We start from the raw sequence: 15,620 nt of genomic DNA, 5'->3' as shown, positions 1-15,620 counted from the left end.
ATTCCAAAATCACATAACCAACCTATTTATTTTTACGCTGCACAGAGTTCGCGGTGCACACACGCTATCTACCCTACTTCGGGACAACAGTGAGCTAGTTAATTTCGCAAGTTGCGTGCAGCACTGTGGACGCTACACGGCTCTCAACCAACCGCCCAACGCGCGCGCCTAAATTACCGTGACATTCTACGGAGGCCGGCAGAAGAAAAGCGACAATAGGCGTTGGGACCTCGGAGGAACATTTCCGTACACTCGCTGCGCAAGTGGAACCTACTCGGCACGCCACATAGCTTTGGCCCTGCTGCACGCATCTTGTGAAATGCACTATCAATCCCCCTTCGACCGCTGTCAGGTGTCGACACCCAGCAGGGTCTCTCGGGTAGCGTCGCCATCTCGCCGGCGTCCGACCTTTCTCGCGAACAATGTCCGAGCCAGGCAGTCGCGTAAACAGATCGGAACCACTTAACAGGTTCATTCACTAGCGAAATATCTGATCGAAAACGACCGTCCCTCGAACGGACGGGATTTTTGTTGACACCTGAGAGAGAGGAGAATTCCATGGGTGGTGCTTCCCTTGAAGCGACCGACGGCAATCGAAGCTGGAAAACCCTGATGTCCCCCGATTACCAGCTTGAAACACATCCCTAATTTTAAAGCGTTAGTATTAAATAGCTCGTAATACCCTTCAATAACAAAAAAAAACTAATGTAATATTATATTTATATTATACAAATGTAATATACATTTGTATATTTAACCCGAAAAAACCTGAATTTTGGAATGTTTCCTCAAAAAACCCGATTTCTCCCCGATTATCAGCCTGAAAATAGCACCCGATTTTTACCCCCCGAATTTTGAAAAATATAAAACCCGAAAACGAACAACCCTACCTATAAGCTATTTGAAAAAATTTTCAATGATAAAATGAGGAGGAAACAGAGTCCAGGAATACACAGTTTCGGGGTTTCCAGAGGTGCTAAAAGTGCATGGGATTTATGATGTCTTTGCTCACGTCCTCCCGGAAATACACTCTACCGCAAGCATTACGCACCACACCAAAATAATTGCTTGTGAATGGACGCTTGAAATGCCGATAGGCCACAGTGTAGTAACGACTGGCTTGTGCAGGTGGTCATAGACCTGCCACCAAGGTGTTAACGACACAAAGGGATATGCCCTGGGGTCATATTCCAGAGGATAATGTTCCAAGTGGAATGACGGAGGAAAATCGTCCTCAGTATCAAAAGTCTTCAGCATGCCAGGATCGGTAAGCAAATGAGGGTCGTCTCATTGCACTGCAGAAATTTTCTCAAAGGTAATGCCCTCAGAGAGCGCCGAGAGAGTGTTGACATGGGAGAAAGTGTCCGCTGCCAAGTTGTCTTGGCCCTTCGTGTGAAATTCCGAAATGCCGGCAAGTTGCCTCATTTGTTGGCAATAGTGGATGGTGTGGCTGCCATGAAAAGTGTAGGTCAAGGGTTTATTATTAATTAGGACGAGGAATACATGACCCTCAAAAAAGTGCCAGAAGTGCCTGACGGCAAGGTAGACAGCAATTAGTTAAAGTCTGAAGGTGCTCCTATATTGCATGTCCGTGGGCTTCAGTTTCTGGAGGGAAAAAGTGTCCACCACTGGCAGCCAAGAAGCTGCTGTAGTAGTAGCTCCTACAGCTGTGCCAGAAGCACCGGTCATGACTCATGAGACAGGTGGCAGCTTCTTTCACAGTAAAAAAGCTGGTGCTATTTCATCAGTCCATTCATGGGCTGTAACATGGCACGGTGCAGAATAAATCTATGGTGGAAATTTATAAGCCCGAGAAACTCGCAAAGCCCACAATGCGACATAGGATGAGGGAATTCGCCGATTGCCCATACTTTTTTTTTAATGGTAGGGCGAACAATGACATTACGTGACAACCGAGAAAGTCTAAGGTGCTGGCTCTAAAGACACACTTCTTCGCACTGGTAATGACTTCCAGCTGCAGCAGGTCAAACAGTAGTTGCAGATGCAGTCTGTTTTCTTCCAGAGAGGAGCTGGCCATGAGAACGTCACCAATGCAAGCAAAGATGAAGCGATATCCTCTTATGACTTTGTTGATCAGGCACTGGAAGGTCTGTGTGATGTTCCACGGGCCCAAAAGGTATTCATACATACTCTAAGAGTTTGAAAAAGAGTGATGGCAGTCTTTGGTGCATACTCTGGCTCAACGGGAATTTGATTGTTGTCTGCCTATTAGGTCTGCCTGTTGGTGCTGGACCAGTAGAGGAATCATAAAGATGTCGCAAAGGATAGTGGTAAGGTACCATGCATGCATTCAACGCAGTTTAAGAATGACTATGCGGTGTTATACTTAGTCGGCCTAAAATGCTTTTTAAAGAGGTAAGGAGGAAAACAATGTATTGTAGAGTTTGATGAACGACGTGAATTATCATCCATACTTTTTGATCGCTCAACAATTTCTCTCTAGATGTTCAAGAGGTTATCCAGCACCAAAAAGAATAACTCCTTTGAGCCGTCACTGATTTCCTTATTCCCCCCCCCCCCCATCCCCCCCAATGCCCTCAGCACAGTTGCCGGGCGCTGCCATTTTAAGAGCAAGGGGGGCTGGTTCACAGATGTAGCAAATTGCTAAGATGGCCGTAATTCAGCACTGCCAGTGTCAGTACTGACCCAGTGCTCGGTTAGTTCTGCATTGTGCCAGCAAACCAGAAAAGGCTGGATTTTATGGAGTCAAATGTTGTTATAAGGCTGAGTAGTGTATGTCTGAACAGGCCTTAAAGGGCTACTAAATCGAAACTTAAAATATACCTCTCACGTTCAGAAATAAGTTAAACATGATCAACTCAATCTGCTACTGACAATTGTACACGTGTATTTTGAATGGATGGCTATATTTTTTGTTCCAAAAGACCACTTTCGGCGAGTGCTCGAAGATCAGCCATCGAAGAGCGCGATGCACCACTGGAGCTGGACCGATTGACGTCGCAGACATGACGTCAATTGGTCCAGCACGGGCAAAGCCGCTTGGGGGCTGGCATGGTTATGAGCCCCGCCACTTGGCCTTGTCAATATGTTACAACCTGGCCGTTTTTAGTTGCTTCCCCCGCTCCCAGCAAAAGTTGGATAGGCTGGGAGAGAAGGGAAATCCAGTTCGACAGGACTCGTGCACACAAAACTTGTTGCCGTACTTCAGCAATGCGGCGCTGCTTTTAAGAGCATAGTGACGTAACGACATTTGGTTTATTCTTTTTCAATAGTAATGCTTTGGTGTCTTTTCGAGCAAACAATTGGTGTCTCTATGGTGTAACCAGAACATGCTTGACATTTAGGCGCTAGAATTTTGTTGCAGTATCCCTTTACCCTCCTGGGCTCCAAGTTATTATATTTCGAAGTCAGCGGCATAGTGCATTTCTAGTTGCCATAAAAATATATATATTACGAATGCCATTAGACATGCAACTTGCTGCACTTCTAACTACCTGATAAATGTCTCCGCCACCTATGTCACCACAAAAAAAGAACTGAGGATAATCCCAGTTGGGAGGAGGACACGGATTTCTCAGGAACTCTTTCACATGACAGAATTAATTTTTCCAAGGCATTTTTTGCTTTTAGGTATTTGAGACAGTAAAAAGAGTATTGATATTGGGGCTGTCTGTGGCATGTTGTTCACTTTGTTAGGCATCGGTGATCATGTCAGCGTTCAATCTCTAAAAAAAGAGATTGAACGCTGGAATGCAACTCCTTTGACCCAACCTTCTTGCATTGTGTTTCTAATATTTCACTTTTAAGTTAGATCTGGTAGTCCATATCTCAGCCCAGGAAATGCCTACACACTGATGTTGCCCTTGAAGCGAAGAGTAGGGCACTGCTCTGGCTCCTGACTCTCAACGTATCTTTGTGTTCCGAGTAGGGGTGAGCGAATATTTGAAACTCCGAATACTTCGCGAATAATGCTTGCTATTTGATTCGATTTGCTTCGCACTTTTGCCATTCGAAGTATTCGAGTTCTTCGAATTTTTCGAAAACAACGAACAACGCTTAATTTGCTGATCAGTGCCAACTCGCGGTCGAGCTCCCTGTTTTGTTTTTGGACTGTGCAGTATGGTTTCGAGCTTGGCAAACCCAAAAAGCCAACCTAAGTGCCTTTGTTTTTATGAAGCACTGGAAAGTTATTTGTACACGGTAGCACAATCTGGTCCTTTGCTTGCCCCGATGTCTGGATTGCAAAGTTGGCGAAGTGGTCGTGGCGCAAACGCTGCGATAGATTTGACGAAGGACTACAATTTGCAACGGCACGTGCATTTATTTATTTTTATTTATTGCGACGGACCACACGACGTTTCGGGCGTCCGCCTGAAGCATCGTGTATTCCTTCCTGTCCACGTTCTTCTTTAATGTAGCCAACCATATGTCTGCGATTTCGTTCCTACAGTCATTACAGTAACCAAAGTGCTTTGGATTCGGATATGGACTTACGACTAACCTCGGCTATCGGCAATATCTGGCTCATGTTATTTTCCGCTTGATTTTCCGGCTCATCAGTTTTCCAGTATTCCTTTTGTTATTTATTTCTACCCATTATCACTGGTAAAAGCAAAAGTTGCTCCCACCACCAAAAACAAAACAAAACATTCTCTTAATTTATTGCTTCTTCGTGGCGCCCCCTACGGACATAACTATTGCACACGGAAAGAGATGGCGCAAAGTCAGTGCGGCTGCGCAATTCGATCACCAACTCTGCTGTGGCCTGTCGACCCGCCTCCACTTGTGTAGTTCCGTTTACATTAACCCGCGTAAAAAAAGATTGTACAAAGTCGGTGCAGCTGTGTGACGCGATCTTCGACTTTGTATTGTGGCTTGTCGACCCGCCACCGCTTCTGCACTTTTGTTTGCGCTCTCACTCGCTCTATTTCGTCCGCGACAGAATCTCCGACTTCGCTGTGGCTTGCTGAATCACATCCACCTGTGTGCTTTCAGTTTACTTACTGTAACTTCACTCGTTCAATGGTGTTTTACTGGATGATTTTTTTTATTTCATCTGTTTTTTATCAGTCATATGTGTGACATTTTCCATATTGCAATAAAAGTAACCTTTTCGTAAATGTTTGTTGAACAAAAAATTCCAGTTGTGTTTTAATAGAGCATTCTTGTTTAATTTACATCAAATAGAAAATATTTGTTTCCAAAAATGTTCTTATTCGAAACTATTATTCGTATTCGAAAATATTCTATTCGATTCAATTCATAACCGTTATTATTCGATTCGATTCGAAAGATTTTGATGTTCGCACACCTCTAGTTTGGAGTGCTTCTAACTCTCTTTGCCAGACTCCAATGCAAGATGCTTCACCAACACGCTTTTCTTTTTAATGCAGAACACATTTCAACGGAAGTTAGGTTTAGATATCTGTAGTTGTCGCATCCCTAAAGCTGTACTGTTCCGTCATCAGTTAAATTTGGTCAGGACACCACTATGGCTCCCGCGGCTCGTGCCACCACGAGTCATGTGATCATGTGGCCATGTGACCTGCATCACGTCATGCCAGCTCACATGAGGTCACAACGCCACATAACTATTGGTGCAAAGTTCTGTCACACGATGTCACGGTGTCAACAGCATTACTAACCCTAGTAACATTGGGCATCAAGTCGTGGTGTAACATCAGGTCGCACGAAACCAACAACTTGACACAGTGACGTCACAACACTTTACACTGCCCACACTTGGCGTATGTATGTCGCTAACACACATGGGACGTTAGGGGGGTAGATCAAAGGAGTACCTAAATTTGTCCAGCATCTATAACAAGAACGAACTGGCACTGACCTGCGTCCCATTCGTGGAGCGAGCTGTCTTCCCACACCTGCTGGCCAGCCGTCCTCACCAGTCTCTTCTCCTTCTTGCGCTTCTTGACGCCGCTCCCATCCTCCGACGAGAGCGATGAGGCCGCCGCAGACTTGTCGCCACCGCTAGCCGACTTGTCCGAGTTCCTGGACTTGTCCGACGGCTTCTGCTTCTCCGCGCCCTTGTGGTGGGACAATTGCTTTGACTTGGACTTGGACTCTCTTGAGGCATCGGCCTTTTCCGTCGTAGGCGGCATCATGGCCGGCACGGCCACGACTGGGGCGACAGGCACGACCGGAAGGGGAGCTGCTACGGCAGGCAGCATGGAAGCCCCGGCCGGAGCCTTCTTGAACGGAGGCGCCGAGTAGACTGTCGGTGCAGCCACAATGACGTTGGCGGAGGCAGGGGGATCGGACTGTTGGGTGAGGGTAGGTTGGGGAGGGGGATCGGAGCGGGCTGTGGCGGAGAGGGAGGTCAGGAAGGTGGGAGGGGGAGGAGGAGGAATAAGGGGCCCTCCCACGAATGGTGGGGGAGGGGCGGAGCCCCTGGGAGGCGGAGGCCTCAGGTGGCGGAGCTGGTGTGGGATGAACTGCATGTGGGGCGCCGGTCCGGTTGGCATCGGCGGAGCTGGACAAGGGGGGGACGAAAGTTGGCGATTTTAAAGGGAAGCTACGGAGCTTCTTGGAAAAAATGAGCTAGAAGTGAATTCTAGTGTATTTTTACCCCGTGAACCCGAATACCCAAACCATTTGCTGCGTAAGTATTGTTAAACGCGAGAAAAACGCGAAAGACAGTCGCTGTCCATGACGTCATCGACGGCTCTTTTGGCTGCCCAAGGCTAGGGGGGCGGGGCTTCAGCTCTATTTTGAAATTGCTCTTGTGGCTCTCCGGTGCGTCACATTGAAATATAATTTTGATATCTGTTATTATAAAGGCCAAATGAACGCAATTCAAGCGTTTTTTCTCGAATGTAGAAGTGCCCCATCTTCCCTTTAAGATCATTTGCCTGTTAATGGTTTTCGAGTGCAGAGGATCTATACATCGCGTCACTAGTTGTGTGCAGTGCATGCGAAGGCAAAGCTAGGAGAAGAGAGAAAGAGCAAGCACTAGGAAGGCGGCTCGGGAAAGGAGAGTGATGGAGGACGAGGGGAGAAAGGGACAGCACTTGGAACGTTAGAGAGGAGAGGAGGTTGCTCTCCTTCTAGCCAGCCTTCCCTAGTGCTCGCCTTTTCTTCACTCGCCTAACGCTGCCTTCACCTGTACTGCATGCAACTAGTGACACAAAGTATAGAAACTAGTGATGGACCGAATCTGCCGAACTTCAGATTCGGCAAAGTTCGGCAAATGCCAAACTTTTGAAGGAAAGTTCGGCAAAGATTAAGCAAAAACTCGGCAAATGTCTGCGCATGCGCGAGAATGCAACAGGGGCCAAGGATTGCAAATGGACGCCGTGCGTTTCTGCGGTTAACATCGTACAGAGTAATACTGGTAGTACTACCAGCGGATACAGCACGACGGGGTAACCGTGTGTTTGTCAGCCTTTGTGAGTGTGACTGTCTTAAATATTTTCTGCCTTAAGAACAAAAGATCGACCAGAAATGGACACAAAAATGCCGCAGTCCACTACGCAAGTAACAAATGATGCGGTACATTCGGGATAACCTGATTTTCATTTGATCTTTCCAGTGATGCAGCGATGTAGTTGCAAAATTGACAAGTACTTTAAAGCACTCCTCGCCATTCTAGCAATCCTGTTTTCGGTTAACAAGTAGTTTGTGACCGAACAAAATAATATTGCTTTCAATTAGCGTTATTTTGCGGCTTTCATCTTTCCACATAAAATAAAACACAAAACCATCACGCTCAACGCTGCACATCCGACATTCCTAACTCTTCTCACCTTCCTAAACGTCCAATGTGCCCAAACATCGGAAACCGGCCTTTTAAAAGTTAAAAATGAGACGTTGCGAATATGGGATGCACACTTTCATGCAAAGCTGGCGTCAAGTGACTCAAATCAAAGAACACGCATTTTTACAGTAATATTGTTATTTCTTCTGGTGAAGGCCCAACAGCCGTTGCATTCATTTTTGCGCACGAAGCGGTGACTCGCAGAGGAAATATAGAACACAGTGTTACCGCCTTTTTTTGAATAACACACACCTGTACGCTTGCGCTGATGAGGCCTCGAAACCAAAACTAGCGTATCGTGACTGCGCTGACTGCGCCCGCTACTGCCCAACCCGTTTGTCACACATCTTCTGCACAAAGTCATTTTCAAATACCAGTAAACATACAAAAATGACACGGATACTATAATCTTGTAAAATATCACCTTATTTAGTAATAACTGCGTCAACATGCATTTTAAAAAAGCCTACACTTTTTTGGCACGATAAAACAATATATCAACTTTTAGGTCTGGTAACAATGTATTTTTGCCGAATCTTTAGGAAAGTTTGGCAAAAATTCGGCTTTGCCGAATCCCTAGATTCGGCGCCGATTTTCGATTCGGCAAATGTTCGGCCCATCACTAATAAAAACTGTGCTCCCAAATTTTTTTTTTTCTTTTATTCGGTTGCACTCATTTGGACTAGAGAAATTTTTTACTGTTACTTCTACATTGATGCGATGCATTTAAAAAAATTTGTTTAACGAATCACTTATCTGTTTTTACAAATCACTTAAAAAAATGTTAGCAATGCCACTTCTGCTATTTGTCTTCACATTTTTTTAAATCAAGTTTATTTGTGGTCATATAAAATGGCAGCAGAGAGACTGGGACCAGAGGCTAAGTACAAGACACTGGGCCACAAAGGGGCCCTAAAGACTTCCGTACTGATTTCAAAAGTTTCAACAGACGCCCATTTAAAATCTCCAAATGAAAAAAAAAAAAAAAAATTTTCAGGGTTTTTAAGTTGTGCTGCAGCTTGAATCTTGTCAAGTGCTTTGATTTGAAGTGAAGAATATAATGTGTTGTTAGCCACTCAAATGAGGAAGAACATAGGAACCGCAAGACCATCATTCACGAGCGGACGATGTCAACCTAAAGCAGAGGTCTAACAAACCTATTCTTCAAGGTTGCTAAAAGTGGTGATCTTAAAGCTGACTCCCACCGTTCTAAACTCATGTCTTGTATTAAAGCACGAAATGCTTTTTATTGCTACAACTTGATCAGTAAATTTTGTCCGTCCATCTGTCCGTTTGTGCATTTCCAACTAAATTTAGCAGGGAAATTGATGTCACGAGACCTAGAGACGCTTTCAGCGCGTCAGTTACCCGAGCTGTCTCCAGTCAGTGCACTCCTTTAGGCCGCCATTGCCAACCTTCATTTTGGCCTGCGCCTGCACTCCGGTTACCTCACTTGCGGGTGTTTGTGCGACAAGGAGCGGCTGCAGGCTGCTCTTTGTCGCACAATTCCGATGCACCCATTCCGATGCAACTCATTCCGATGCACCCAATATCGAACACAATATTTTTCCAATGAGTAACAAGGCACAGTGCCAGAGACCACAAGCGAGCAACTCCAGGGTGACAAGCGAAGTTTCCTAGGAATCTACTGAAACCGAGCGGTGTGATGAGCAATAAGGAAAAATCCGCTCCAACACGTCCCAGCCTGTCACTGATCGCCAAGCTCTTCGCTTACCAAATAGCTTACGTGATTAAAGTGCCCAAATGCAGCAAGAAACAAGACCGCATTGAGTAAAGTATGCACATGCAGCGATGGATAAGACTGCGATAGCCTTGCTGTGTCAACTCGACGTCTGCAGAAGTCACGCTGGGTTCCAACTACCTTTATTTCTGGCAAAAACATTACAAATGTGATGAACTTACATGGTGTCGGAAGCCTAGGCCATAATTTTGTGGTGTCGACATATTCGTGGTCCGATTTTGTCGTATACAACACCCCCGCGGTGGTTGGCGAAGCGCAGTACGTAGTGCTATGCCTAGTGCAGCAGCGGGAAAATAGAGGGTGGCAATGGTGGACGGGTCACGGGATGCCAAGATAGCGGCGCCCTTGGAAAGTTGCCTGGAAGCGTCTTTACACAAATTCAGTTTCTCGGCTAAATTTTAAAGGGAAATTTCGTGCCACGTGACTTGACGTCACAGGATGTACAGACCAATTCAGTATCCCCAATGAATTTAGCAGAAATACTGACGTCACGTGACCTATACACCAATTCAGTTTTCACGCTAAGTTTGGCGGGAAAGTGGCGTCACGTGACGGAAATTGACGTCACATGACCTACACACCAATTCAGTTGCCTGCTAAATTTAGCGAGAAAATTTATGTGTTGCGACCTAGACACCGATCCAGTTTCCCTGCTAGATTTATCGGGGGAAATCAATGTCATGTGACCCATACAACGATTCAGTTTCCCCGCTAAATTTAGCAGGAAAATATATGTCACGTGACACATCAATTCCTTAAACACATTTCATACAGTATAGGACATTGAAGTTAAAGGCTGCTGCCAATTTTTGAGGTACAGTCCTGCTTCACTGAACTCGTGAACAATATTGTGTGAACTTTTTAATCATGGAAAGGCTTGTAGAAATGAATGAGGGTTGCATTTATAAGTTAGTCCCTTCCCCTCCTCTTCCCACAAAAAGAAAAAACAATAAACAAAAAAAAAAAACTTTTCTTACACGAAATTTGTGGAGAACATTGTGTAATTTAATAATCAAGGAAGTGCACACATTTCTGAGAATGAGCGAAGAATGAGTCTGGAGGTTAATCGCCCCTTCCCTTCCCTCCCAAAAGCAATATTCATGGCCAAAGAAAGAGAGCCACACCATGAGGAGGCAGAGGCGGTGGCTGAAGCGGCGGCCTCATCTGCAGCCTGGGACCAGGCATTTGTATGGCCGCTCCCATCGGTATTCGCGGGGCAGCCGTGTGTGCCGATGATCCAACAGGCATCCTGGGCTCCGGCATCAATATCTCTTGCTCAAACCTGGAAAGAACAGTGTTGCAGGGCTACAGACGAGGCAACCAACTGAATTTAGAAGCACTCATCCAATTATACAGCTCCCGATAAAATACCAGAAGGGGCTTTACCTTTGTCTCACCTAGGGCCCAAGCAGGTCTCTGAGAAGACCATATACGCCCCCATTAATTGCTTGCATGACCAACTTCCTTATAAAAATGTAACCCAAAGTAAAGCATGCTTTCTTTAGAGTTCAGTGACACCGACCACCATAACACACAGGGACGAAACCGAAAAAGAAAGTGCTTTGAAGTAATGTAGCATAACAAATTATTTTAATCCTCAAAACCATCGAACCTTTTGTTTTATGAGAAACAGCATTTTTAAGTTTGGTTTATTGTATGACTATGACAAGTGTTATTCTTTTGAAATTGTGTTTAGCTAAAAGTTATTTGAGAACAGTTCAGATGAAAAGAACAGTCTGAATTTATATGAGACACAAACAAAACAGATAAAAATGAAGAAAAAAAAAAAGAAATAAAAAATATTAATGCTATTAGTTAGATTTTTAACTTCAAACGTTCCATTTGGTTGTTACTACACTCGGCATCAACTATATTGTGCTACCTTCACAAGGTTAGCATAGCTTCCATAGTGCTGCAGCCCGTTATTACTATGAGAGCTTGTGGCTTTGTCTAGTGCCCTAGTTGCACGCACTCAATCAGTTAACTTTCACAATGTTGGAGCACAGCAGAGGCTACACTAGCCATGACAACGTAGCACAAAATAGCTGACGCCGACCATAGTGTCTTTTAATGTGTATGCATCTGAGTAGACTGAACATGCAGGCATCTTTCAACTTGAGCTCTAGCTTTGAATTGTAGTATGGTGGCACTTTGTTTCTTGCTATTTCTTTGGATTTTCTCTGCGATTGCATAATGTTAGAACTGTGCATTACAAAGATTGGCACTATAGTTGCTACCATTGAAATTTTAAAAATTATAAGGCACTGAAAATAAAAATTGTATATTCAAGGAGTTTAAAACCCGTGATACACACTTCAAGCAATAAGAGAGGACCAATTCTTTTGTTCTCATCTTCAAGAAGCCTACTAATCGGATTAGAATGCTTCCAGTGCCATGAAGCAATCAGTCAACTCCCCAAGGCCTGTGTACTTGCCATGCCGAAACACTGCAGCCAAATCCAATTCAAACATTGGGTATGAGCAATGCATTTGTGCTTAACATGAGCACAATCAAATGCAGAACTTAAGATTTAGGCTCTCGTGTCAAATCACTGTAGTGATGAAAATAACTAAGGTGTAGCAATTCTAGGGATAAGGTACATTATCTGTGCATTGCCAACCTAAGCGAAGATGACGAAAAATGTTGCTGATACCAAGTGGTGCCTAAACATGTGGCCGTTTATTTCAGATGCGAGTTGAAGAGATAGATTTTGTTCAACTTTTATTTTTTTAACAGCCAGTGTGTGGAGTGAAAAACAAATGCGTATTACACATAATGCTACAAACATCAAGGACTCATCCTACCCGGTATTTATGAAAAGTCAGAACCTTGTCTTGTATGTGATGAGCAAATAAACTTTTCTAAAGTTTAGGGGAGAAAAATATATGCTGTGCAGAGCAGAAGGAATGATTCAATTTAAACTTGAGGAAGAAAACTAGAAAGGACGGACAACCACAAACTTCCAACTAGCAACAACATTTATTGACACTAAGAGTTTGCTTATATACAGGAAAAGGGAGAGGGTGAAAAAAGGTGGAAAGAAGGGGCACTATGCCTTCAAGGGTACGTCGCTGTCGGGAACACTTTGGGGGGTTGAAAGCTCTGAACTAAGGAATCTAATCTCTTTCCCCAAAAGGGCAATGGAGGGGAAACCAATGTTGTCCTTAGATCGACACATGGCGAAGGCTTCTATTATCTCTCGACCATAGCTCGAGGTGTGACCCCCGATTCTTGCAGTACAGAAAAGAACGGCTGAGCAGGAAGTACATTCATGCGTGTTTGGTGATCGGGTGGTGACAAACCTCTGAACCGTTGGAGACCGCTTTTTTAACCTCGTTTGTGTGCTCTCTCAGGCAGCCGTTTAAGCAGCGCCCCGTTTGAACGATGTATCAGGCACCACAGGACATAGGAATTGAGTAAACACACTCTTTGCGACAAGGAACGCAACAGGTTTTGCAGTTCTTTTGGCAAAAGGGCGCCGGTCCGGGGCTGTTGATGTTTTTTGCAAATAGATGCCAATTTAAACTTACACAAGAAAACCAAGTTGGTGTTGAAGCCCTGCACTATTGATTTCAGTTGATGCGAAATGTTATGAATGTAGGAGATGCACTCAAAAATTGGATTAAGACCCTGTGACAAGTCTTTCGATGGTCCAATCAGCAGAGGTCTGCGAAGCCTATTCTGCCGTTCAGCAGCTCGCACTCAAAAAACATAAAAACTGGTATTGCTCGAAACCTTATTGCTGCTGCCGATTCCAAGTCATGTCATCACCTTTCCACAACTAGTCTGTCCAATCAGATAGGCCGCCTTCTCAAGGCAGGTTACTCAAACGACTCGATCGAGCTTACCATCACAAGACTAGTCACAGGGCCTGAATCCAAAAAGCCGCCTCCAAAGTCAGCCATCCTTCCGTCTACTACAAGAATCAAGGGTCACACCTCCAGGTATGGTTGGGAGATAACAGAATCCTTCGCCATGTGTCGATCCAAGGACAACATCGGTTCCCCCTCCATTGCCCTTTCGGGGAAATAGATAAGATTCCTTAGTTCAGAGTTTTCTCCCCTCCACGTTCCCGACAACGACGCACCCTTGACGGCATAATGCTCCTTCTTTCCACCTTTCTTTACCCCCTCCCTTTTCCTGTATATAAGCAAACTCTTGTTGTCAATAAATGTTGCTGCTAATTGGAAGTTTGTGGTTGTCCGTCCTTTTTAGTTTTCTTCCTCAACTTTAATTATCCCTACCAACCCGCTCGTTTTTTCCATACATCCAATTTAACTATTGAATCTGAGAGCGGCACCAGTTCCTAAAGTGCACACACCATTGACAAACCAAATGACCAGCAGAAATAACTTTGTCGATTGGCATTTCATCGACGGATAACCTTGTCGACACCACAAAATTCAACAATGGTTTGTTTCATTGAAAGGCGCCCGAATTCGAATCACATCTTCTGATTTGAAGACAGCTTCTTTTCGTGCACATCGCTTTGTCCGCCGGCATCCCTATGGCAGACTAGCTTGCCGAAACCTCAGCGGCTTTGATGCGGCTCGTCGTAACCTCGAGCCTGAAATTATAATCTATTTCCTGTGAGCAGAGTGAAACAAAGCAAGGGGCGACCGCGCTACATGTCGTCTGTTGAGACGCCTAGGATTAGGGCACGCAGATATGTTTTTGCTGTATCGGAGCCGCCTAGGTGGTTCACTGAAACTTAAAAAAAAAAAAAAACTTTGAGCACATGAAATGAAGCCAGTGTTCCAAATCAATCTACCTAGCAAAAAAAAAAAAAAAAAAATTTGACGAAACGTTACAACAGCATGTGTTCACAAAGCAACACAGTTTCAACGAAACGTCCGTCCATGAAACGTGTGTCGATAAAACGTTGTCTATGAAATGCCTTTCCACGAAACTTTTGACTAAACATTACAGACTCCCAAATGACACAGTGCTGACATAATTTTCTATTTTTCACCATCAAGGTTCAAAGCAAAAACAAGACACGTTTGCATTTCGCTCAATTATCTGAGCGCTCCGACAAATGTGGAGATCTTAGAAGATTTGAGAGTTGCCAGTGGGATAATATGGAGTGCATCTGACGTTGGTATTTTCTTACAGCCTTTTAGTTGTGCCAGGAGGCCCTCGAAAACAATTCCTGTCCATGGCTTGGCCTGATTATATTGTGAAAGACAAACATAAGCATTGACCACATAGTCTAAGATTTCAGAGTTACATGGGCACCAAATAAATCCATACAACGTCACGCACACTTTTTTGTTGTTGTTCAAATGACGTTCCGTCAGTACTCACTTTTGAGGAATTTTCACCCCCTTTCCTATTTTCCACTGAGTTTTACAGCTTCAGAAGAGTCTACGAAAGGACATTCAGACGTAACGTTTGCCATCACGTATGCTTGAACTGACAAGTAAATAAAACATCCTCCTCTTGCACAGGCATGCATCTGTGCATCCGTCCCACAACGAATGAACGGGTCACATAAATGCACGCACTGGCATGCGTGCCATGTTTCTCCATCTGCAAGAAAAATGCTTGGGCAGCACGTACATCACTTTGTCTCTCACTACTCGTAATAGCACAAAGCAGAGCTCAAAGAAGTGAGACTCAAGACGGGAGATCTCGAGAGTCAAACTTGAGTCGGCTACTTCATCAACGATCACGCGAAACGTGATCGTTGATCACGTTTCGCGTGAAACGACATAAGAATAAGCATCGGGTACATACTCCGGTTAGTTTATAAACTCTAAACCATAACAAATACATAGTAATATAAAAATAATAGGATAATCGGGTTCTTACCGGCTCATCTCTTCTTCCATCTCCTTTCGGCGCTCTTCACTTATCCCAGCCATTGTCACTTGTTCTTGTGAATCTACCTCGATATTAATATAATCCGGATAAGAACAAGAGTTCAGGTCAAGTTTGGTACACGGCTCAAACACTATGCTACACAAATTGTTTTAGCAGAGGCGCGAAAGACGGCACAAACAACACCGATTGCAAGAAGTCTACAAAATTCACACACTTCGCCGCCATGTGCCGATTGCAGCACTCCGAGCGACAACGACGGAAACTTCTGGTTAATCT

The 15,620-nt window shown here is 44.5% G+C and overlaps 1 protein-coding gene across 1 annotated transcript in view; it reads right to left on the bottom strand.

Moving 5' to 3' along the window:
* The window catches only part of LOC8029324 (RNA-binding protein 42), a 116,305-nt gene extending 100,717 nt beyond the window's left edge, over window positions 1-15,588 (bottom strand). The window contains exons 1-3 of the mRNA XM_029982151.4: window positions 15,333-15,588; window positions 10,643-10,800; window positions 5,828-6,472 (exon numbers count right to left, since the gene is read on the bottom strand). Of these exons, the coding sequence (XP_029838011.3) occupies window positions 5,828-6,472; window positions 10,643-10,800; window positions 15,333-15,385 (856 nt within the window). The 5' untranslated portion in view covers window positions 15,386-15,588. The remainder of the gene's footprint in view (window positions 1-5,827; window positions 6,473-10,642; window positions 10,801-15,332) is intronic.
* Between the last annotated feature and the right edge of the window lie 32 nt (window positions 15,589-15,620).

This window comes from Ixodes scapularis, unplaced genomic scaffold (assembly GCF_016920785.2).
Source record: "Ixodes scapularis isolate PalLabHiFi unplaced genomic scaffold, ASM1692078v2 PGA_scaffold0__279_contigs__length_252992795, whole genome shotgun sequence".
Classification (NCBI taxonomy): Eukaryota; Metazoa; Arthropoda; class Arachnida; order Ixodida; family Ixodidae; genus Ixodes; species Ixodes scapularis.
This window is presented reverse-complemented; position numbering and strand designations above follow the sequence as displayed.